This window comes from Eulemur rufifrons, chromosome 20 (genome assembly GCF_041146395.1).
Source record: "Eulemur rufifrons isolate Redbay chromosome 20, OSU_ERuf_1, whole genome shotgun sequence".
NCBI classification, from domain to species: Eukaryota; Metazoa; Chordata; class Mammalia; order Primates; family Lemuridae; genus Eulemur; species Eulemur rufifrons.
The window spans coordinates 20,789,928-20,813,910 of NC_091002.1; the positions used below are offsets into that span (position 1 = coordinate 20,789,928).

Sequence of the window (23,983 nt, forward strand, 5' to 3'; positions counted from 1 at the left end):
ATTAAAGTAGCCTGCCATCCCAGAGCATCTGGGCGTGGCCCGATGGTGTACTGAGAGGCCGAGGCAGATGCACACACACACACACACACACACACACGTCCTGATCAAACTTGGGCTCTGGGAAAGCTCTCCAGGAGATGATCTGCATGGCAGGATTTGCCACGCTGTTCCAAACCCACCATCAAAGAGTTAAGATATCCTGAGTTGCTTTTCGATTTCTGCAGGCAGATTGTTGCACTTGATTAAAAAAAAAAAAAAAAACTAATTAGAGCGCCTCTCCAGTTATTATTATATTCAGGCAACTTTAATTTTGAACCTGTCCAGCTAACTCAAGCTGGTTCCTTGTGAACGTAGGCTTTGCAAAGTGATCCTTTCCGTCTTTTAAAACTTGCTCGTGCAATGAGCGTTCTCCTTTCATCCAGGGTACACTAGCACCTCAGGTAAGTATTGGTTTGTCTGGTCTGGGGTTAGGGGTAGGTAAAGGACGAGTAGGCAGATGCTGAAGGCCTAGAATGAAGGTTGAGATATTTGAGCTGTGATCTTTAGACAATAAAAGGTTCCTGGTGGATGCAGGAAAGTGTAGACCCGGATCCAGGGGACTCTGTGCAGTTGGCAGGAGAAGGGTTGGCTGTGGTCCTAGGAGGCACCATGTTGTGGGAAGGACATGGATGATTTGGAGTTCATCAGAGCTGGGATTGATTTCTGACTCTACCTCTTAGTAACCGTGTGAACTTGGACAAGTCATTTTACTTCTCTGCTCCATTTTCCCATCTCTGAAATGGAGCTGCTGCCTCTGCCTATTCAGGCAGCTGCATCAGGAGGAATAAATGCTATGGGGTTTTTTTAAAGCATCTAGCACAGTGCCTGGGGCTCCAGCAACTCCTTTCCCTCCCGCCTTTTGACACATTACCCGTGGCTTTGTTCGGAAGTGCATACTGTTGTGCAGTACATACTCCTCCAGACAGTTGTAGCGGAGGAAATTTATGCTTAAATCTGAGCATGAACCACTCAGAAACTAAAGGGGACCACAGGAGGGAGAGAGAACCAAAGAAGGCTTCCAGGAGGAGGTGAGGTCCTGTTGGACAAGTAGACTTTGGGCAGGCAGAGAAGATAAAGGGCATCCAAATTGAAAGCAACATCCCCAAAGGCATCCAGGCATACCTGCCCATGTCTGCACTCATCATAACTCTTTCAGTTGGAAGTGACAGGAGACCCAACTCAAACTGGCTTGAGCAGAAAGAAATGTCTTGGGTTGAAGTGCAAAAGAGACAGAAAGAAGAAAGGAAAGAAAACAAAGAAATGTCTTGGCACACAGAACCGAAAGACCCAGCTGGCTCCGGATCCCCCTGCCTGTCTGTCTTTTGTTTCTACTTTCCCTCTTGGTAGCTTCATTCTCCAGCAGCCTCTCACTATAAAGTGTCAGAGATGGCCACTGGTAGTTCCACGATTCTATTCTTTCAGTTTAGCACACCTGGGCAACTGTGTACCTCCTGACAGCTCCAGCTAAAGTCCTGGGATTTGCTCTTCGCTCAGCCGGTCGTTTGCCCAGCCCCAAACCAAGCATTGTCCATCTATAACAGGTGCTGACCGGGGGCCTTTTGTTTCTTTTTGCTCTTGATCTTTTGCGTGCAACTCCTGATCTGCAGCATTTTCATGGGCAGGCCTGGAAACAGGGGTCAGTTCAGCTCCCCCCAACCATATGGAGAAAGAGTTGGGGTGGAGTGGTTTCCCCTAAAAGGAAGCTGTATTTGGTTACCAGGAGAAGAGATGCCAGACTGGGAAGGGGCAAAAATGACAGGCATTCACCACCCCGTATCTGTGGCCTGTGACAGGTGTGGCCTGGCAGTCTGGGAGGGTGCGTGTGAGGAGGCCGTGGGAGCTGAGGTCACATTTATGGAGGGTCTTGAATGTCAATGTGAGCATCCCAGCCTTAAGGGATCGAGAAGTGGCCTTGGGAGGTTCTTGAGCAGGTGAGTAATATATTGAAAGCAGCATTTGAGGAATATTCATCTCGTGGCGGTGTGCAGGAGCAATTGGAAGGGAGAGAGACTGGCAATGAAATTGTGTTTCTGAAAGTCCCAGGACGAGAAAATGTACCTCTTCCATCAACCCCAAACTGTTTGACGTGCCGTGGTTCATGGGCACCTTGAGGCACATAAATATGTGCTTTAAAGTTTAAAAGTAAAAAGTGAGATGAATGGGACCTCTGATGAGGCTTCCTCCGGCTCGTTCCAGAGAGTTGAGGAGCCCTCGAAATGATTTTCCGCAGCCCCGACTGTGATGAACAATGCGAGGTCCGACTCCCTTTGTGTGGCTTATCCCAGTTCTCTGCGTCTGCCTTGATTGGAAGCCAAGTGCCCGTATTGCCTTTCCTCCAGAGCAAGGAATAGAGGCCAAATTTTGGAAAATAATTCTGAGTGATGGGGGACTCTGTGGAAGTGCTGATTGCTTTATAAATGGCCTTCCTCCCTCCGCGCCCCCAGCCCCCCCCCCCCCCCCCACTGAAGTTTGGAGGCAGCGGCTTTTCAAATTACGCTTGAAAAGCAGCCTGATTTCCCACAGGAATCATCTCCTAGATTAGGAGCTGTTCTACCTTTTCTGACAGTTTTGCCCAGAGTACAAAGCCTGTCTGCAAAGGACGAGGAGGGAGCAGTGCCCTCCTCGCTTCAAAGCTTTCAGCACCAACCATTTATGAAAATGTCTCTCCCTGCAGCCGCATCCCAGCGTCTGGGGCTGCCTGCTTTTGCAGCAGGAAAGGGTTAAAAAGCACTGGTGAGTGGCTGTCTCCACCACCCCCTTCCGTTTTCCCTCCTTATATAATTTGCCATTCTTTTTGCACAACAGCTCCTGGGTCTCAACCTGCTCTCTCAATCAGTACCCTCACGTCCTCAGCTTCCTCCCACACAGGCGGGCTCAGAAGTAAGGAAAGCACCTTTCAGAATCTCTGAGGCCGTTTCCAAGGGAAAAGATGGGCGGGGGGGAGGCGGACAGAAGAAGTAGTGGAGAAGAGTCAGAAGTTTCCTCATGAAATAAAACATGTTGTATCCCCCGGGCGCAGGTGTGGGGCGGGGAAGACCTTGGTGCAGCCCACCTTCCGTTGGCGCATCCTCACATCCCGTCTCACCTCGTGGAGCCCACCTGGGGCCCTCATGCATTCCGCCCTGACGGCCCTGCCCCAGTTCCCTGGCGCAGGCCAGAGAGGCCAGAAATGGGAATCGACCTGTGTCACAGCTCACAGGTGACCTTGGGCACTCCCTCCCCCGCTGGGCCTCAGTTTCCCCATCTGCTAGGTGAAGGGTTTTAGCCGATCAGTCCCCAAACATCACCCAGCTTCTCAAACATCTGTGATTTGATAACACAGTGATGACAAGTATGTGGAGAGACAGTGCCTACATTGGTACACAAGGTCTCTGGAGGTCACTTGGGCAGTATCTACCAAATTTAAATGTACATGGCTTTTGACCAGCGATTCTGCCTCTTAAGTATTTAATACTCACACGTGTGCACAAAGATGAACATGCATAGGCAATTCACTGCAGCGTTGTCCTGAATTTATAAAAACCCCAAATATTGAATGCCCAGTATGTGCTAGGTATTATGCTTATGCTTTACATTAATCTCTCAAAGACTGGAGGCAAAAGATAGGAAATAACCTCATCATAGCACTTACCCATTCCCCCAGAAGAAACTGAAACACCCCCATCTCTCCCTCACAGCAGAAACTCTACTGAACTATACTGAAGAGTGGTACATCAAAAGTCATGAAATGTTACTATTTCCTAAAAGTAAACATAAAATTAAAAAGAAAATGAGAGAAGGGATCTGGGGAGGGAGGGAGGAATGGACTAGTTAAATGAACTGTGGTACATCCATATAGCAAAATGCTGTGCAGCATTTTAAAAGAATAAAACAGCAATAGCTATCAGAGTTTTAAATGCACATAGAATTTGACTCAGCATTCCTGCTTTTAGTAATTTACTTGCCCGTGTGCAAAAATGAAGAGTAAAGTGTTCATTGATGCATTGTTTGCATCAGTAAAAGATTGGAAACAACCTCAAAGTCCATCCGGAGAGAACTGGCTGAGTAAGTGCCCCACAAACGTGTGTAGTGTACCATGTAGCCTTTCAAAAGAATGAGGTGGTTCTCTGTGTATAACTCCAAGATAGATTATTAAAGAAAAAGACAAGCAGGACAAAGCTACTACTTGTGGGGGATGGAGATACTTTGCGTGGAATCGCTCTTAAAGGACACCCGAGTGGCAGCCGCTAGGAAGGGGAACAGGATCCATGATGAAAAGTCCTTTTCACAAAGTGAAAGGACTTTTATACTGACATTTCTTTACCCTATTTACTAACAAAAAAGTGCATTAAAAGACAGTTGTGCTTCTATAATTCTATGGTAAACTCACATTGGGTGTTAGGGACCTAACATGGACTGGGACCCCTCACTTGTGCTTTGCATTTCTCAAGGGGAACCAGGGCTGGAGGAAGGGGAGGCAATGCTTCAAGCAGATAAGCAAGGGGATTTTGGAGAGGATGTCCCTCGGGGGACAGGTGGTGCCCCACACAGGTAGCCCGCCCGTGGCCCCTGTGGGCGTGCAGGAAGGTGATCTCTTGCCCATGCCCTAGTTCATCTGAGCCGCCTCAGAACCCTAAGCGAGGCAGGTCGAGCCTCAGAGGTTTCCCTGACTTCCCGCACTGAATTCAGAGCTCTCGCTTGGTGCTCTCAGGGCACTGTAATGCCACCCTCTGCCCTGCCCCCTCCACAGCTCTGTCTGGGGCTTGGGAGCCTTTTCCTCATGGAGGGATCGTATTCCTGTCTGGGTCTTCAGCAGCTCAGACAGGGCCATGGACTGCCGCTTTGACCATGACTGAGATAACAAGTGTCTGGCCCAAAGGCATTAAGAGCAAAGACAGGATTCAACCCTGAGGTCTTTAATATCACCTGCTTGGTTACATGATCAGTTACAGCAGGGTTTGTGGAACACGATCTGAAATCTGCTGGTTGGAAACTTAATTCAACACACGTTTTTCGAGGCTTCCTATGTGCCAACCCCAGAAACAAAAAGACACATATATGTATATATACTGCCTTCTCGGAGCCAGGCCAGAGGAGAGCTAGACAAGACAAGGCAGCATGAGAAGACAGCAACACAAGTCTGCACTGGGAGCAGCAGCGAAGCTCGTAGGCTGGAGACAGACGACCTGGGTTTGAATCCTGACTCTGCTGTGTGGCCTTGGGCAAGTCTCTTCATCACTCTGAGCCTGGATGAACTGGGAATAAAAACAGTGCCTCCCTGAGAGCACGGCAGGAACCAGGCCGATCAAGTGCCCGACTCGGGGGCGGGCTGGCCCCTGGGCAGTACTCTGCAGGAGTTGGCCACCCCCGTGAAGACGATGATAGTCAGAGGTACAAATGGCAGCACAGGGTTGAACTGAAGGGACACTGGGGGGGCTTCGTGGAGGAGAGGCCGTCAAGTGGGCATTGCAGCCTCTGCCCGTCAAGCACCCCAAGGGAAGTGCCCCTCTGGGCGGAGGAGACAGCAGGGACAGAGGCTCACACGGCACCTTCAGGGAGTTGCTGGTGCTGACGCGAGGTGGGAGCAGTGGGCAGTGGAGATGAAGAAACAGGTGAGGCTTCAGCAGGGAGGCTGGGCTGCTCAGTCCCCCAAAGGTGGGCCTGGGCTCTGTATCTGCTTGGCGCCCCAAAGGTGCCTAAGGAGGGGGTGGGTGGCGTTGCCATAAAGAAGCTGTTCTCTGGGGCGTCTCTGCAGTGTGGAATGGGGAGGACGAGGGCTGAGGGGCAGAGCTCACCCTTGTCAGGCCACTCGCAGCCACAGGTTGAAGGAGCAGGTTCCCGAGGTCCCACTGGGAGAGAGGACTGGGGTCTCACCCAGGGTGTTCCCAGCTTGTGAGCACCTGCTTTGCCAACTTCTGGGAAGTCTACGCAAAAGAAGGGGAGCAGTCCTTGAGTTTACACTCCAGTGTGGGAGGCAGACATCCCTGAGAAACGTTTTCATTTACTAATGGATTTAATGAGTGCAGAACTTCCTGTTTTAAACAAACAAGTGATTAGCATTGACTATAGACATGAAAATGGATCCTAATGAATTGCTAATTAGCCTCCTCCTCTTCTTGGGATCTTTTCCTGGTAAATTCCCTCTCTGGCTACTGGGGGCCTTAGTCAATCGGGCTGGAATTCATTCATGATTCATTCATTCATTCACTCAACACAGATTTCTCGAGTTCCTACTATGTGTCACTGTGTACAAGACAAGCAAGATCCCTTCCTCACGGTCTGACGGAGGAAACAGCGTTAATCAACTACCTGTACAAACACATATGGACACACTTATAGGACAGGGAGCTGAGTGTACAACAGGAGGACTTACCTTGTTCTAGGGTGGCGGTGTGGTGTCCCTCATAGCAGGCTACCTAGAGGAAGGTACATTTGAGCCAAGATCTGAAGAATAAGTAAAACTTAACTATAGGAAGGGGGAATGGAAAGAGTAGAAATGTGGGCGAGATATCCAGAATGGTATACGCAAAGGTCCTGTGGTGAGAGGGAGCAAGAGGGGTCTAAGAATAAAGGAAGAGGCCGGTGTGAGTGTGTGTACACGAGTGTGTGTGATGAGGCTGGGGGTCAAGGATGTTGGTCTTCCTCCTCTGTAGCAAGTGCCAAGTGTCCAGCCCGCGTCCCTCTTCGGTGTGCTCCAGCCAACTTCCAGCTCCCCTCGGTTTGCTTTCTTTGCCAGAAGGTAAGGAAGGCCTTCTGTCTCCACACCCGGCAGGCTGGGAGTCCTGACAAACTGCAGCACCTGGGAGCAGCCCTCAGCCAATGGCTAAGGAAGCTGATGTATAAAAACCCCAACTGCCCGACCCCCTGGGCAGGGTAACTTGGAGGTGCATGTTCTAGGCTGCCTCCCAGAGCTCCCCAAGAGGGTTGAGCCCCACTGTGCACAGTGGTGTGATCTCCCTGACCACACACTCTCCCTGTCTCACTTCCCACTCTCCTCTGGTGCTTCCAGGGATCACCTCCCAGATAAGCTACTTGCCCTCAAATCTTTGCCCCAGCATCTGCTTCTGGAGGAGCCCACACGGAGACATCCTGGGAAGCAGACGTGGATTTCCAAGCCCCCTACGCATCCTTCCTGGATGCCTTCCTCGCTCTCACTTGCTTCCCTCACAGAGTGTGGGGTCTGTGAACCACAGTGGCCCAGCTGGGGCCTGTTTAGCACAGCCATCTCGGGTGTGCTAAGTGAGTGACATTTGGGGAAGGAGAAAAAAGGGCCCCCAAAACTTACTTTGATTAAATAGAATGCAGTAGATCCAAACTCCGATCCAGCCCTTATAAGCTGTTAATGTCTGTCAGAGACAAATCTGTTATTCATTGATTCGTTTATTGAGTGGGTGCCAGGAGCCACGGCCTGTGCTAGGCTTTGGGGATGCAGCAGGAAACCGGGCTCTTGCAGTCTGTGCCCGCACGGAACCTTCATTCCCATTCCTGGCAATTTATTCTAAAGCGTTGTTGCAGTCACCTGCAGTCAAGATGGCATTGAGTTCATGCTTTAAAAATAACCTCTGCTCCTCGACTGGAACTCTCATACATTGCAGATGGGAATGCAAAATGGTACAGCGGCTTTGAAAAACTGTTTGGAAGTTTCTTATAAAGTTAAACATATACTTATCATACCAGCCAGCAGTCCCACTCTTGGGTATTTACCCAGGAGAAATGAGAACATGTGCACAGAAAGACTTGTCTATGAATGCTCATAGCAGATTTATATACAGCAGCCCCAAACTGAAAACAATTCAAATGTCCATTAGTAGAATGGCTAAACATTATGTCATCTCCATGCAACAGAATACTATTCAAAACGGAACGAACTATAGATATACACAGCAACATGAATTGCAAAATCACTACGTTTAGTGAAATAAGCCAAACACAAAGGAATACTTACTGTATGATTCCATTTATGTGACATTCTAGGAAAGGCCAACTAATCTATAGAAAGCAGATCAGTGGTTACCTGGGGCTGGGGTTGGAGAAGGGGATTAGCTGCAAAGGGTACAAGCGAAGTTTTTGGGGTGATGAAAATATTCTTTTCCTGATTGTAATGGTGGTTATATGACTGTATGTATTTACCAAAACAGCTCTGTCCATGAATTAATGGGGAAAAATAACCTCTGTTTATACACTGTAATAACAGATAATTTTTATTTTTTAAATAAGTAAAACCCACATTCATAAACAAGATAAACTTCTCTTTGGAACAGAAACACATAGATAAATGGAGGTTGAAACCTCAAGGCCTACTAGGCTGTGGATCTAGAAACATGCTAGAAGTGACCAGCAATTCACTTACACAGTAAATGGGGAGCAAAGGGTTACTTTAGAGCTGGAAGTCTAGCATCAGATTCACAGCTTGAAACCGTATCTTAGGTAATATGAGGCAGAAGACACCTGTCTGGCAACTGGGACCAGAGCCAAGCCACCCTGACTCATTGGCTGTATTTGTGATGTCTCTGATATCATCGAAGTCTGGGAATCCTGAGCTGCCTTTAGGGTCTGGGGTCCTGAGGGTCTGGGTGTAGACAAGAGCAGAAGAAGAAAAAGGACAGAAATATGCCTCTTCAACATAAGCTCACAAAATTCTAAAGCAGGTGAAGACAACTGACGCTAAGAAAGCCAACAAACTCAACTCTTAACACATGAATTCACTAGAGATGATTGCAAATAATAGAGCAATCTGAAAATGACTTTACAATGTGTTTAGAAACCTAACAGAGGCAAAAGAAGGAATGACTTGTAAAACGGAAAAAATTATGAAACAAGAACAGACAGAATTAACTATTGATGTGCAAAAGAAACAGAAATCCTTAAAATGAAAAAATACCATCGCTGAAGTGCATTCAAATGGGATAAGACACAGTTGAAGAGACAATCAGTGAATTGAAAGATATTTCTGAGTAAGTCACCCAGAAATCAGCACAGCGAGATAAAGAAATGGAAAATATGAAAGAGCAGATAAGACATGGTGAGCAGATTGAAAGATTTTACCATATATGTAATAGAAATTCCAGAAGGATAGAATAAAGGATAAAATGGAGAAGCAATATTTAAGAGATGATGACTGAGAATATTTCAAAATCAAAAAGAAAGTCCTTGGAAGGAAAACACACATCATGTACTGAAGGGGATAATTAAAAATAAATCTCAACCAAAACATTGTAATGATAGGGCAGAATATCAGAGATAAACCTCAAGAGTGACAAAAGAATTAAGACAAATTGCCTACAAAGGAATGCCAGTTGAACTGACAGCAGATTTTTCATTAGCAACAAACAATGGATGACACACACAGAGAAGTAATATCCTGAACATGCAAAGGAAAAAATACCATCAACCTACCTCAATGTTCAGCTAAATGAACATTGAAGAAAGAGAGAAAAGAGCAAGTTACAGACATTTGCAGATTTTCATAGGTTAAAGAGAGTTACCCACACCTTTATGAAAGCATCACTAAAGCATATACTTCAGCAGAAGGGAAAGTGAAAGAGGGAAAACATTAAGTACAGAAAGTGGTCAAATATATTGGTACATCTAATTTCTGATCATAAAGATTCAATTTCGTGATAAGTAGTGGAATTAAAACTCTAGACAATAACAAGGAACACGGGGTGGGCACAGTTCAATTGGTAGTTACATTATGTTCAAGGGATTGTCCTGTAAGGAGGAAAATAGAGATACTGAATAATTTTACACTGTTAGGAAAACATAATTAAGTAACTATGTTAAAAATTCAAATGAAACCACAAAAAGAAATGTGTTTTATAGTCTTTAAATCAGTGGAGAAGAAAAGGGATGGGGTGATAAAGAACTCTATCCATCAAAAGTCAAGAAAGAAGAAAATTAAAGTAACCACATGTGCTTCCTACCCCCCCAACCAAAAAAAATTCTCATGGTAATAGGAATTACACACATGTACACACACACACACACACGCACATACATAATAAGATGATAGAAAATAAGTCCAAACATATCAGTAATCACAATAAATGTAAATGGATTAAACTTACCTATTAAAGACAGAGACTATCAGATAAGATTTTTTCAAAGAAATAAAAATCCAGCTATAAGCTGTGTATAAAAGATATGCCTAAGATAATGACAGAGAAATGTTGAAAACAGACAGGAAAAGATATCCCAGGAAAATACTAACCAAAGAAAACTAGTCTAACAATGTTAATATCAGGCAAAATAGAATATAATGCAAAAAGCACTGCTAGGGATAAAGTAGGTCATTATGTTTATGATAAAACAAGAATCCCACAAATAACATAAAAAATCACAGACTTACAGCATTCCCTAGCATTTGGGTGGAGTCTTTTTGCAGCTACACTTATTCAAGGATTGATTGTTCATTAAACTGAGTCTTCATGCAGGCCTAAGTCCCTTAATGTGGAAAAGGATGAGGCATGAGGACAAAGGGAGATTAAAAAATAAGGTTGCTTACTAAATTATTAACCATAAAGCTATGGGCTAAATCAACATAACTGCAAATAAAACAATAAAGGCCCAGCACATCCTAAATCACTTGTGGTACATTTGCATATTAAATTGGAACATTTATGTAGATATAGCCTAGAAAATGGCCTTTATTAAAATGTGCCCACAGTTAACACTTTCAGATACCAAATTCATTTGGCTCCAAAGGCAACTCAGCAAGCCTGGCCTTCTGTTTGGGGACAGGCGTGGGGCAGTGAAAGGGCTGAGTTGCAGATGAAGCAGATATTGGAGGTTCAGGAAACCTGGGGTATTTGACAAAAGTCGCATATGATGACCTTGTGGACAAGAAAGACAAAGGAGCTGGATGAGGCACAATTAGGTAAATTTGTCTTGAGCCCCAAAGTGCAGCTGATTAGTAGATGCTATTAAGCAGGAGGAGTGTTCTCAATTGCAGAGTTCTATAACCCAGCTCCAGTCAGGGCTCCCTCATTTATTTACCAGCTGGATGATCTTGGTAAGTCTTTTTGTATTATTTTTATAGTCATCAGTCTCTCCAGAAAAAGACTATTGCCTATTTCAAAGGTTACCGTGAGGATTAAATGATATAACTCATTAAAGCACTCAGCACACAGTAGGCACCCAACAAGTGATACATCCCGTTTATAGACTAGGGAGGGGGTTTATGAGTTACATGTGTGAAATAGGTTTCAGAGTTTTGCTTGACATAGACTTCAACAGTATGAGAAAGCAGTTTGTAATTTGGGCTGCAATAATAGGAGCATGTTGTCCATATTCAGGGAGGTGATAGTTCCACTCTGCTTACCTTGAGTAGTGGTTTCATTTGCAAGAACTACATTTCACAGGGGCCTAGACCAATGGTTCTCAAACTGTGGCCCCCGAGACCAGCAGCATCAACACCATGTGTGGATTTGTCAGAAATGCAAATTACTGGGCACCGCTCCAGTTCTGCTAAATCAGAAAACTCTGGGCTTCAAACCAGAAGTTTGCATTTGAACAAGCTAATGTTAACAAACATTAGCGTGATTTTGATGCATTGTAAAGTTTGAAAACCACGGATCTAGATAAACAGACATGTTAGGAATGGATAAAGTTCTCAAAACCATGCCTCTTGAGCCAAGCTGAAGGACATGAAGATGTTCAACCAATCTAAATAATTAGAGTCAGATGGAAGAAGGAGCCAGCTTGTTTCTCTCTGTCACCCCACTGATAGCTACGACCACATGTGGGAATCATGAGGGAACAGAAATAGCATGGTGGATTAGAGAAGGTTCTCTAGGCTGTAAGTAACGGACAACTAACCCACTGGCCTCAGTCGTGAGGGATTTAGCGATTGACTACAGGAGTCCAGAGGTAGGGTGGTTCCACGTTTGACTAAGCCGCCAGCTCAACTGCATCCTCAAAGACCCAGGCTTTTCTCTTCCATCATCTCTGCCATCTCAAGTGGGTCAGCAGCTGCCCTCATGGATGCCCAGTGGTGGAAGGAATTCCCAGCCTCACATGCTCAGACACCACGAAGGAGAGGAAGAAAGTATGTCTTCCTTGTGTCTCCTTTTAAGAGTCAGGAAAGCTTTCCTAGGAGGGACTCCCCTTTCCCTCCAACAGATGTCCCCTCACTCTCATTGGCCATCACCAGCTCACAGCATTAACTAAACCAGTTGTTGGCAAGGACAATGGAATTGTCAGGATTGGCTCATCACCCTCTTCTGTTCTGTGTTCCCCTTTGGCAATCTGGTGAAGCCTGTGGTCGCTGTCTCAGCATGCTGTTTTTAACTACATAAGATAAAATGATAGGCTTACAAAGGAAACCAGTTATACCGAAATGCAGTTTTCAAAATATATTTTTTTAAAGTATGATATAGGAATAAATGTGCTTCTTTATTAACACATTAAATAAAATCTAGCAGCTGGTCTAATAACAACCATAATTTCAAAGCAGCAATGAGTGTAAACAATGTTCTCAGATACATGCAACAATTGTTTTGTGCTAGGAAAAAATATTTGTGATTTTATTTCTATTGGTGACAAAGCCACAAGTACTGCTAATGCTACTGCGGTTTGTTCCTTACATTCATAACAGAAAGAAATGCTAAGTTTCAGTTATCAATGAATAAATCCCTTACTGAAACTTAGTGAAAATAAAGATGTAGGGTTCCCCCCAGGGCATCCAAGGTTGCAAATCCTATGCATTCTGTCCACGGACCCTTGGTTGGGGCGACCTGTGGATTTCATGTTAAGAGGCCCTGGCTTAGACTAATCAAGATTCACACACTGAGGTCAATTTCTGAGACAAGTGGTCTGACAGGAGTGTGGAAACTTAAACTAAATCAGAACTAAGAAGCAAAAATAAGGAAGAAGAAGAAATGGGATTGGGGAGCGGGTGAGAGAGGCAGGAGGCGGAGTGGGTGGACGTAGCTCCAGCATCTGCTCAGTGTAGGGTCAGCAGGGCTTCCTTCAGACGGGGACCGCTTCTCGTCACCGGGGGAAGAGACATGGTCAGGGGGACTCAGACACCAGATGGTGCACATCCTGGATAGAATTCCTGCCAACCTTGGCGTTCTTTCATTTCCCCTATTTTATTTACTTTCGTTTTCTGATTGGTTCTCTTTAAATATTTATATATGTTTCAAGTTACAGATGTAATCTTTGCCCTTTACAAATAGCCCACTAGTAAGTATATCTCTCTTCTATCCCACTTCTCAGAAATGATCACAGCTCTCAGCTTGGTGTGTATCTTTTCAGACAACTTGTTATGCAAAAGTGATATCCCAGCAACTCACGAACTCTTGCACGCAGGAAACTTGTCAGTAACACAGATACCGAGACCCTGCCCCGTCCCCCTCCCCATGCGAGTAAATGAGAACAGCATCACTGTGCCGGATGCTGGGCTCATACTATGCCCTTCAATTCTCCAAGGAAACTCTGAGTTTCAGGGAGAGGAGGTAGATCTAATGTCATATGCCTCAGAGGTAGCAGAGCTGGGATTTGAACCCATGTCTGTAAGACCCCAAAGCTTTAAATGTTATCCCTATTGGCTTCTGGAGCTGTGCCTAAAGGTGACTAAAGCAAGGCACTTAGCATCACTCCAGACACTTTTTCTTTTTGGGGGGAGGTGGTGGCGGCATATCCCTGGAACCTGGCTTGGATGGTGCCAGCTCAGAGCATTCACATGGAGGTGTTTGGGTGCCTCATCAATAAGCTTCAAGTCTTCTAGAACATTCTCAGGAAACTCCAGAAGTATAATATATTCAAAGCCAGCACTGGAAACAAAGGAAGCATTCACGTTAAAATTAAAAGCAAGACAAAGGTGTTCTCTAGCATTGGGGTCCCCAATCCTTGGGCCGAGGACCAGTACCGGAAAGCTCCGCCGCTCCCCCTCCACCCCCATCCCTCCAATCCATGAAAAAATTGCCTTCCATGAAACTTAGGAATGCAGATGCCTCGGAAAACTATAATAATTAGGACAGCACAGCAGGAGGTGAGCAGCCTGCCAGCAAAGCCTCATCTGTATTTACAACCGCTCCCCTCCCCATCGCTGGAATCATCGCCTGAGTTCCACCCACCCCCGCCCTCACCCCCACCCCATCTGTGGAAAAACTGTCTTTCATGAGACCTGTTTCCAGTGCCAGAAAGGTGGGAGACTGCTGCTAGCAAGTCTATCATTTAACATTGTCTTGGAAATCCTGGCCAATGCAATTGGACAAAAGAAAGAAAGAAGTAAGAAGTATACACATTGGAAAGAAATGGAGAAGAAAACCTTGCTTGCAGTATCATTGACCTGGTGGGGGAGGTTGGACTCAAGCAAAAAAAATACTGCAAGCAATAAAAATTCAATAAAATAGGTGGATACAAAAGTTAAAATACAGAAACCAATAGCCTTCACATTTATACAAACAGCAACTAGTTAGAAGACATAACAGAAGATAAGTGTTCATTACAATAGTAACAACAACAAAAAAATGCTTAGGAATTGCTTCAACAAAAATGTGCAAGGTCTATAGAAAGAAAATTTCTAAATGCTGCCTCCTCCCTCATCACCTTATAAAAAATGTTAAACATACATAGAAGTTAAAATAATTGTATGAAGAACACATATATACCTACCACCTTTATTCTATAATTAACATTTTTTCTATATTTCACACATACTATCTATATCAATTTGTAAATCTATCACATATCTATGCATAAATGCATCCTATTCATACAAAAATTCATCTTATTTTTTAAATACTCTTTAGAGAAACACACAAGAGTAGTCTTAAAATAAGCGGGGATTGTTCAGACAACAGAAAGATATCGTCATAAATGTGTAAGTTTTCACTGTGTTAATTTATGAATTTAACATGATCCTAACTAACATAACAATAGAGTTTTTTAAACTAGATAAGATTATTGTGATTCACATGGAAAAGCAAAGAAGAATCCAGGAAAGTTCTGGAAACAAAAATTAAACAGAGAGGGGAGTAAAAAAACAGCCTTAGCATATATTAAAATATGTTATAAAACTATAATAATTAAAACAGTATTGTGCTGACCCATGAGTGAGATCAAGGAAGTGGGAAAGAAAGTTGAGAAGTAGTGCATATATGCATGGGAGTTTGGACTATAATAATGGTGGCGTTTCAAATCAGTGGGGGCAGAAAATAAATGGGCTTAAGATGAGATAGAAAAAAATAAAAAATCTAGAATATAATAAAATTAGGACCCTGTATATTTTAGTCAGCAAAAAAGCACCAAAAGCAAAGGCAAAAGGCAATATAAAATTTTTTTTTTAAAAGGTTGAGAAAAATATTTGCAATTCATCTCACAAAGAGCATGGACAAATCAATAAGATGACAATCAATGAGCCAACAGGAAAACAGGCAAAGATTACGAGCCATCCATTCACAGAAAAGGGAACACAAATGGTTCTTTTTTTTTTTTTATTTTTTATTTTATTTTTTTTTAATATGGGAAATATTCATGATAAATTATTAAGTGAACAGTGCAAGTTAAAAACAATAGTTTCATACTTTTTACCCCACCCCCCCTTTCCCGAGTCAGCACCTTCAAGTGTTACCGCTCCCCAAACGGTGCGCAATGCACTCATTGTGTAGGCATACCCCCATCCCCTCCCCCACCCCCCACCTCAGTCTGATGTCCAATTGGTGTCGTTCCCAGATTTGTATTTAGGTGATGATCAGGGAAACCAATTTTCTGGTGAGTACATGTGATGCTTGTTTTTCCATTCTTGGGATACTTCACTTAATATAATGGGTTCCAACTCTCTCCAGGAGAACCATAGAGATGTCGTATCTTCATCATTCCTTATAGCTGAGTAATATTCCATAGTATACATATACCACAGTTTACTAATCCAATCATGTATTGATGGGCATTTGGGTTGTTTCCACATCTTTGCTATCGTGAATTGTGCTGCTATAAACATTTGGGTACATGTGCCTCACAAATGGTTCTTAAACAAGCAAAAAGATGCTCAGTCTCCCTCATAAGAAAAATGCAAATTGTAACCATTAATAATATTCTATTTGACCAATAGATTGACAGAGATCAACATGTTTGATTCTGGGGTTGGCAAGCCTGGGCAACGGGGGCCAGGTGCACATTCTCACCCACAGCTTGTAGGAGTGTAAACTGGCCCCACTTCTGTGGAGAGTAATTTGGCAATATTTACCAAACTTTAAAGTGCACAAACTCTTTGACCCAGCAATTCTAACTTCCAGATATTTATCCTACAAATATATTTGCATATGTTCGAACAGATTTATAATCTAGAAAAATTCACTGCAACATTGCTTATAATAGCACAAGATTGGAAGCAACCTAAAAGTTCATCATTTGGGGACTGGCTAAATAAATCATCATTTATCTAGATAATGGGATATTCTACCACAATTAAAAAACCCATGTGAGCCAGGCACGGTGGCTCACACCTATAATCCCAGCACTTTGGGAGGCCCAGGTGGGAGGATCACTTGAGGCCAAGAATTCAAGGTTACAGTGAGCTATGATTGTGCCACTGCGCTCCAGCCTGGGCGACAGAGTGAGATCCTCTCTAAAAATAAATAAATAAATAATAAAATAAAATTTTCAAAAACCCATGTGGACCATCACCAACACCAAGATATATTGTTATCTTGGGGTCACTAGCTAACTGACTATAGACGCTGGCAGGTGGGGGTCTGAAGGCCAGGAGGGGGTCTGGACATTTCAAATTATAAGAAGCCCCCCTCCCCCATGCTATTCTTACACTGGGCACAAAAGGGAAAGTGGCCTATAACTACCTTGGGGGTGCAATGAGGGTTTTCTGAGCCTTCTGAGCAGGGCCTAGGTACCCCCTTTAGGAACTCCCCTCCCCCAGCCTGATGTTTCTCTACTGCCCCTCACCCCCAACGCCCACCAGCTATGCCCTGAGGTCAAGCACAACTCAGCTCTGGCTTCACATAAAAATCACAGCAATATTATTATAATAGAGGCCAGAATTTCCTGAGTGCCTCCCATGTGCCTGGTGTGGGCATGTGGGCTCTGTGTTGGAGTTAGGAGCATCTTGTTTCTTTTAACAGCTTTACTGAGATGTCACTCACGTACCACACAATTATTCACCCACTTAGAGTATGCATTCGGTGGCTTTTTGTATATTCGCACAGTTGTGCAACCATCACCACAATCCGCCTTAGAACATTTCCATCACCCTGAACAGAAACCCATACGCAGTAGAAACCACTTCCCACTGTCCTCTCCCCAGCCCCAGGCAGTCTGATTTCTGTCCCTGTGGATTTGCCTATTCTGGGCACTTCATATAAATGGAATCATGACATCTGTGGCTCTTCGTGTCTGGCTGCTTTCACGTAGCACAATGTTTTCAAGGTCCATCCCTGGTGTGGCGTGCATCAGAATGCCACTCCTTTTTATTGCCAAATTATGTCCTATTGTCTGGGTATACCACATTTTCTTTAGCCCTTCAGCAGCTGTTGGGCATTTGGGCTGTTTCCACTTTGGGGCTGTCATGAACGATGCTGCTGTAAACATTCACGCACAAGTTTTCACGTGGACGTATGTTTTCAGTTCTCTTGGGTAGAGACCTAGGAGTGGACTTGCTGGGTGGTGCAGGAACTCTATGTTTAACATTGGGAGGAACTGCCAGACTTTTCCAAAGCAGCCGCATCATGTTACATTCCCACCAGCAGTGTATGAAGTTTCCAGTTTCTCCGCATCCTTGCCAACACTGGTTACGTCTTTCTGATTCTAGCCCCCTAGTGTGTACGAAGTGGTATCTCATTGCGCTTGTGATTTGCATTTCCTGGGCGCATCCCCATTGTACAGAAAAGGAAACTGAGGCTCAGATGGGCAAAAAGCCTGGCCAGAGGCCATGCAACACGGACAGGCAAAGGCAGGATTCTAACCCGGGCACTCTCCTCTCCCCTCGTCTGTCTTTCCAGTGGCACAGGAAAAACCCCTCCGAGGAGATGGGGGACCCCTCTATGGGAGAAGGGGGACAGAGACAGGACACAGGCTCTTGGAAGGGTTAGATGAGACCCTGTGGAATCTCAGAGCTTCCCCTGGAAAGCCCTTCACTGGTGCCTGGCACATAGTAGGTGCTCAGGACTGGTGAGTGTTGTTATCACTGGGACCTGGGCCGTCCAGGGCCAGCCTTGCACGTGGACATTTCTGGACTGGACCATAATTCGTTGAATAAACGGTAGCCGCCGGACTGAGAGGGCCGCAGCCCACAGACCATCCAGCCCCGGCGTACCTGGATCCTGCGGCAGGTCCAGAGCCCTGCCTGCTTCACGGCCTGGTTTATTCCTGTCCTCATCCCTCCATCCATCCATCCTGCAACCCCCCCTTCTCTGAACTCCAGTGTCCTCATCTGAAAGCTCCTGGGCTGCCGTGGTGTACAAGGCCTGGGGTCTAGGACCCAGGGCCAGCATCAACCATCACTTCAACAACTCCCAGACCCCAAGTGGTGCCCACAGTGTCTGCAGGTGCACAGAGGAGGGACCAGCTGGTGACGCAGGCTATGAGGGCTTGACCTGAGAGCCCCACATAGACACATCTTCAGTCAGATTCTCTGCAGGACCATGGCAGGCAGGACCCAGTGCTGGGATGGGCCACGGGCATGGTAGGAGGTGGGGTGGGGGGGTCCAAGCCCGGCAGAACAGGACAAACAGGCTTCAGGGCTTAGGGAGGTCTGAGTTCAACAACCGTGCGACCTTGGGCAAGTTATGTAACCCCCCTGAACCTGTTTCCTCCAACCTGACAAATTCCCTCCCGAGAATCTCATGCTCACGTGCGGGGAGAGACGCAGCCTGGTGTGCTGATAGCAGTGCTGTTGGCAACGGTGTTCAGCACACTCCAAATTCTTGTCAACAGTAGGACGGATAAATAAATTGATAAGTTGTAGGATATTCATACAGTAAAACATTACGCAGCAATAAAAGTGAACAAATTACAGACACATGTAGCAACATGGATTAATCTCACAGACATAATATTGCATGAAAATAGATACAGTGTGACTCCATGCATATACAGTTGCAAAAATGGACTAGACTCAAATACGTTGTTTAAAATGACATACACATAGCTGGTAAGACTATAAAAAGAACACTGAGAACAGGCTTACCTTAAAAGTCAGGATGGGTGGCCGCCTCTGAGAGGGAGGGGAGGGTAAGGCGGGAAGACACCGTGGGGGGTGGCGGCATCCTGCTCCAGGGTGCTATGTTTGGCAGGCGGTGGCTACACAAGTAGTTGCCTCGTCCTTATTCACAAAACTGTGCAAGCATGTTTTATGCACTCTTCTGTAGGTGTGCTTATCTCCGAATCAAAGACTAATTCAAGTGCCTGGTAACCAGCTTGGAGCTGAACAAAGGCTGGTTGTTTGTCGCCCACCCCTGTGCCCCCACCGGCTCTGGTCCTCCGCACTGCTGGGGGGTGGGGGACAGCAGGAGCGGCAGCTGCTGAGGGAGGCTTGGTGTGGGCTGGCCACCTCCCCTTCTCCCCCCCACCCCACTCCTAGGCACAGATGCCCCTAGGCACAGAAAGACACTGCCCAGAGGGTTTTTTTTAAACCGCTTTATTCAGGTTGGCTGGTAGTCATGGATTCGATCTGTATACAGGGCAACCCACGCACCCCGAGGCAAAACCCTCGGCCCCTCCCACCCCCCCACTCCATCGCTGAGGGGTGGCCAGAGGCTGGAGCCAGTTTGAGGGGGTGTTGGGTGCAATAGAAATATTTACAAATCACCAGGGGGTGGGGGTGCCCCTGATCAGAAATTGTGAGGGGGTTGGTACAGGGGGGCCCTCGGCTCCCAACAGCCCCAGGCCCTTGGATGGACTTGGCGTGGGCCCCAAGAGGGGGTTGAGACATTGGGGGCTGGCAGAGGGGGCTCCTGGGAGAGCCTAGAAGACCCTTCAAGGGTTCTGCTGGTGCAAACTCTGCATGGGGCTGCGGGGCAGAGGGGCAGGCCCGTCCCTCGGACGTGCTGTGTGCCGGGCGGAGATTCCGCGTCCTCCGCGTCCTCCGCGTCCTCCGCGTCCCCCGCATCCCTGGCTGGGCACGGGAGCTGCTCTTAGGTGTAAGAAGGCTGAGCAGGAGGGACCGACGGGAGGCAGGGGGCATCCTCTCCTCCCACGGCTCCCTTGAGCCACCCGCTGCCGGCTGCGCCCCAGAAAGGCCCTCCTGGGAGCTTCACGCCCCAGTCCTGCGCAGTGGGGAAGGCCCCGGTTCCACTCAGAAGACTCAAGTCCACATTCTGGGAGGGGCCACTGTCCACACCCCCAGGTCCAAGCGGGGGCTGGTAGGAAGGAGGGAGGTAAGGCTGGGAGGCCCCGGCTCGGGACAGAGTGGGACAAGCAAGCAAAGCAAAACACTGGACTCCACGGAAGCTGGTGACAGAAAGGGGGGGGCGGCCTGGGCCCCGACATGGTCCTCGCCCCAGCCTTCAGGGCGGTTGTCCGCTTGGTGCCCAGGGCCACCTTCTCCGAGCCAGGTAACCACAGGGGTCTGAAAGGGCAGGGGTGGGGGGCTTACATGCTGAGCAAGGGGTGGCGGGCAGAGGGCCGGCGCGGTGGCCACAGGCGGCCCGGGGGTGGGAAGGCGGCTGGACGCAGGCAGTCCTGTCCCCGGCGGGCCGGCGGCTCCTCATGCACTCTGTACAGCGTGGCGGGCGGCGTCAGTCTAGAGGCTGCAGGCCTCCTGCTCCACCGAGCGCTTCCTCAGCTCCTTGCCTGGCTTGGGGGGCGGCGGGGCGGGGGCGGCGGGAGGGGCTTCGGGCAGGTGCAGGACGGAGTTCTCGCCGGGCTGCACCCGCAGGTAGGCCTTGACCTTGTGGTGCCGGGCCTTGCCGTCGCTGAAGTCGATGACGCGGCACTCATAGGTACCTTCGTCCGTGGGCTTCACCCGGGACAAGCGCAGCTTGTGGGAGATGTTGCTGCCCACCACCTTGACCACCTGGAGGCGACAGAGAGACCGTGACCTGTCTGTCCATCGGGCGAGGGGGCGGGGCGGGGCGGGGGCTGTCCCAGGGTGGCATCCTAGGGCTGAGGTCCCGGAGACACTGCTGCAAGGACACGCGTGGGTTTGCACAAGAGTGAGTTACATTGCAAAAAAAGTAGAAGCAACTTAAATGCCCATCCGGTGGGTAGATAAACAGTGGCGGGTTCGTCCAGCGGGGCCAGCAGAGCCACCAGACAGGTGGAATCACAACCGGGCAGGGCAGAGCTCGGTGGCGGGAGGGGAAGAGACCTCCCTGCGAGACTGCTCCAGTGCGCTGCCCTTGATGTAAACAAACACACAGAAATACTCTATGCTGGTTTGGGGTCTTCTGTGCCCAAAATTAAAATAGACGGCAGAGAACGCAGTGGTTGTCTCTGGGGGAAGGGAGTGGACCTGGGGTAGAAAAGTGAAGTCTTGGCTTAGTCTGAAAGTTATATTTCTTTAAAAAAAAAAAAAAAGCTGATTACATACATTGCTAATAACTGATCATTCCAGCTGGGGGGAGCAGGAGTGTTTGCTATGTTTATCTTTGTACTCTGGCTTTTTGTTTATTTGTTTTATTTGATTGGGTTTAAAATTTTTTATTTTAAAATGGAAGTTTAACTTATATACAGTCAAGTGCATGCAGCTTGATGAAGCTTTACTCATGCGCACACCTGTGTGACCACCATCCAGAGCGAGGCAGGGAACGTTGATAAGCCTCCTTGGCCCGATACCCGTCAATACTACCCCCACTGGGCTTAACCACATTCTGACTTCTGTCCCCAGAGATTAGCTTTCTCCTGTTTTGGAACTCTACGCGTGTGGCTTCTTTCCTGTGCGTGGCTTCTTGCACAGCATAATATCAGTGAGAGTCCTCTGTGTTGCCGCCTGTATCTATTTGTTCTTTTTCCTTGCTGTGTACTATTCCATCACACGAATACACGCAATTTGCTTATCTACTCCCCTACTGATGGACATTTCTGTGGTTTCCAGATTAAAGCTCTTATGAATAAATCTGCCCTGACTATAAAGCCGCTGTGAACTTCTTTCAATGGAAACAGAGAAGACAGTTCGATAGTTAAATAAGATATATCAGTGGGGACGCTGGGTAAAGGGCATAGGTGACTCAGTGACCTATTTTTGCAACTTCCGATGAGACTATAATTCAAAACGAAAAGTCTTTTTTTAAAGGGAGGGAGCTGGGCCTATGGAGTGAGGCAGTGGTGGTGGGAGGGGCCTTCCATCCTTCCCTGGTCCCTTCTTTCTTAGAGCCGAAAAGCCCAGCTGCATGTCCTGCAGCCCCAGAACCAGCTGGACAGAACAGCGGTGATCAGCCCCCAGCTGCCAGCTGGTGACCGCCTTCCCAATCGGCTTTGTTAGCTGATCTTACCGCCTGCTGGTATTGCAGGCTCACCAGGTCCAGGTGAGTGGGCCTCAGACCTGTGGCCCCAGAGCAGAGCCCTGCTGGTCCCTTTCTTCTGGAGGGACGAGAAGCTGGCCTGTTCCCGCCAAGCCCCAACTCCTGGAGGCGGCAGCCCAGCTTCTTGCCCCAGGTGAGATGCCCCTGCTGGTCACCCCTGCGGTGAGGCGGGCAGGCTGAGAAAGAGGGTGGTCTCTGAGCCTGTGCACTCAGCCTGCGGGTGTTTCCGAGCCTGTCCCCGCACTCACACGTGTGACTTCCCATCATCTCATGCATCTGCTCTGGCCTCCCTAGGAGCCTCTGTTCATCAACTCCTCAGTGGGAAACTCTGGCCTTTGCACGTGCTGGCCTCTCTGCCGGGGCGCTGCGCCCTGTCTGTCTGCACGTGAGTCCCATTTATTCCGAATGGCACCTCCTCCAAGAATTCCACTCCCCTGTTGCAACCCCTACTCCCTGCATAGCCGTCGTCTCATTTTGAATTATTTAGTGTATTTGTCTGTTAACTTGATTTTGGCTTCTCTCCCTGGCTAAACCCTACCCTCCATGAGGGCAGAGACAATATCTATTCTGTTCATTGACTGGCCATCACAGAACCCAGCACTTGGTAAATAATGGTAAACATTTGTTGAAATAATGGACTCACCCCATTACCTTCTTTCTCCAACTGAAGTGGTACCCAGACGACATGCTTCCTAATTGTAGGTCACCTACACGAGTATACCCCCTTTGCAGATGGTGAAACTGAGGCTCCAAAAGGAGAAGGGACTCGCCCAGGGGTCTGAGCCAGGGAGTGGCAGAACTGGGAACTGAATCCAGGCTTGATTCCATGAGCTCTCACCCTCCCAGTGGTGTGACAGGCTCACAGAGGGTCACCCAGAGCTGGCAGGGCTCCAGAAGGGAGGGGGCGGGGCGAGCAGCAGCAGGGAGCCTGGCCCATCCTCCCTTATGCTGGGCTTCCCTGCTGGTCACCATCCCCCTAAAGCAGGAAAGCATGGGCCGGCGGTTCAGCAGGAGGCACCAAGGTGGGACACAGGCTGAACTTCCCAATAGCAAGCAGTGGGGGACTCCTCCAGCTGCCCCTGTGGGTGTGGGGGCGCCCCCTCCCCAGTGCCAGGCCCAGCTGGAGCCCACCCTGTCCCGCTGGCTCCATCACCTCTGACCAAGGGCACACAGAGGCCCTGCGGTCCCGCCCCGCTCTCGGCGAGTTGGGAGACGCTGTTGCAAATGCGCAGCGGGAGCGAATTACCTCAACATCTGTTTCCCTCACGGATATTAATTATCCTTCATTTGTCAACCCTACAAGGCGCTAATGGAGTAATGATGCAGAGCTCTGGGAGCACGTGCGCCTGGGGAGGGGGCGCCGAGTGCAGCCCACCCCTCCCCCACGCCCCTCCCGTCCTCCAGACAGGACCACTAAGGCCTGGGCGGTTCCTCAGGAGCAGCCAGCTCCCTCCCACTCTGTCACCGCCTCTGCCAGCAGACAGATGTGGCCCCTTCCCCTCTCAGAGAGGAGGAGGACAAGGAGCACTGCAGGGGGTGGTGGGACG

The 23,983-nt window shown here is 47.7% G+C and overlaps 1 protein-coding gene across 1 annotated transcript in view; it reads right to left on the bottom strand.

Annotated features, from left to right (window-relative positions):
* Positions 1–20,716: 20,716 nt before the first annotated feature.
* Positions 20,717–23,983, bottom strand: part of VSTM2L (V-set and transmembrane domain containing 2 like) — a 34,146-nt gene continuing 30,879 nt past the window's right edge. The window contains exon 4 of the mRNA XM_069496473.1: positions 20,717–20,989. Coding sequence (XP_069352574.1) covers positions 20,717–20,989 — 273 coding nt within the window. The remainder of the gene's footprint in view (positions 20,990–23,983) is intronic.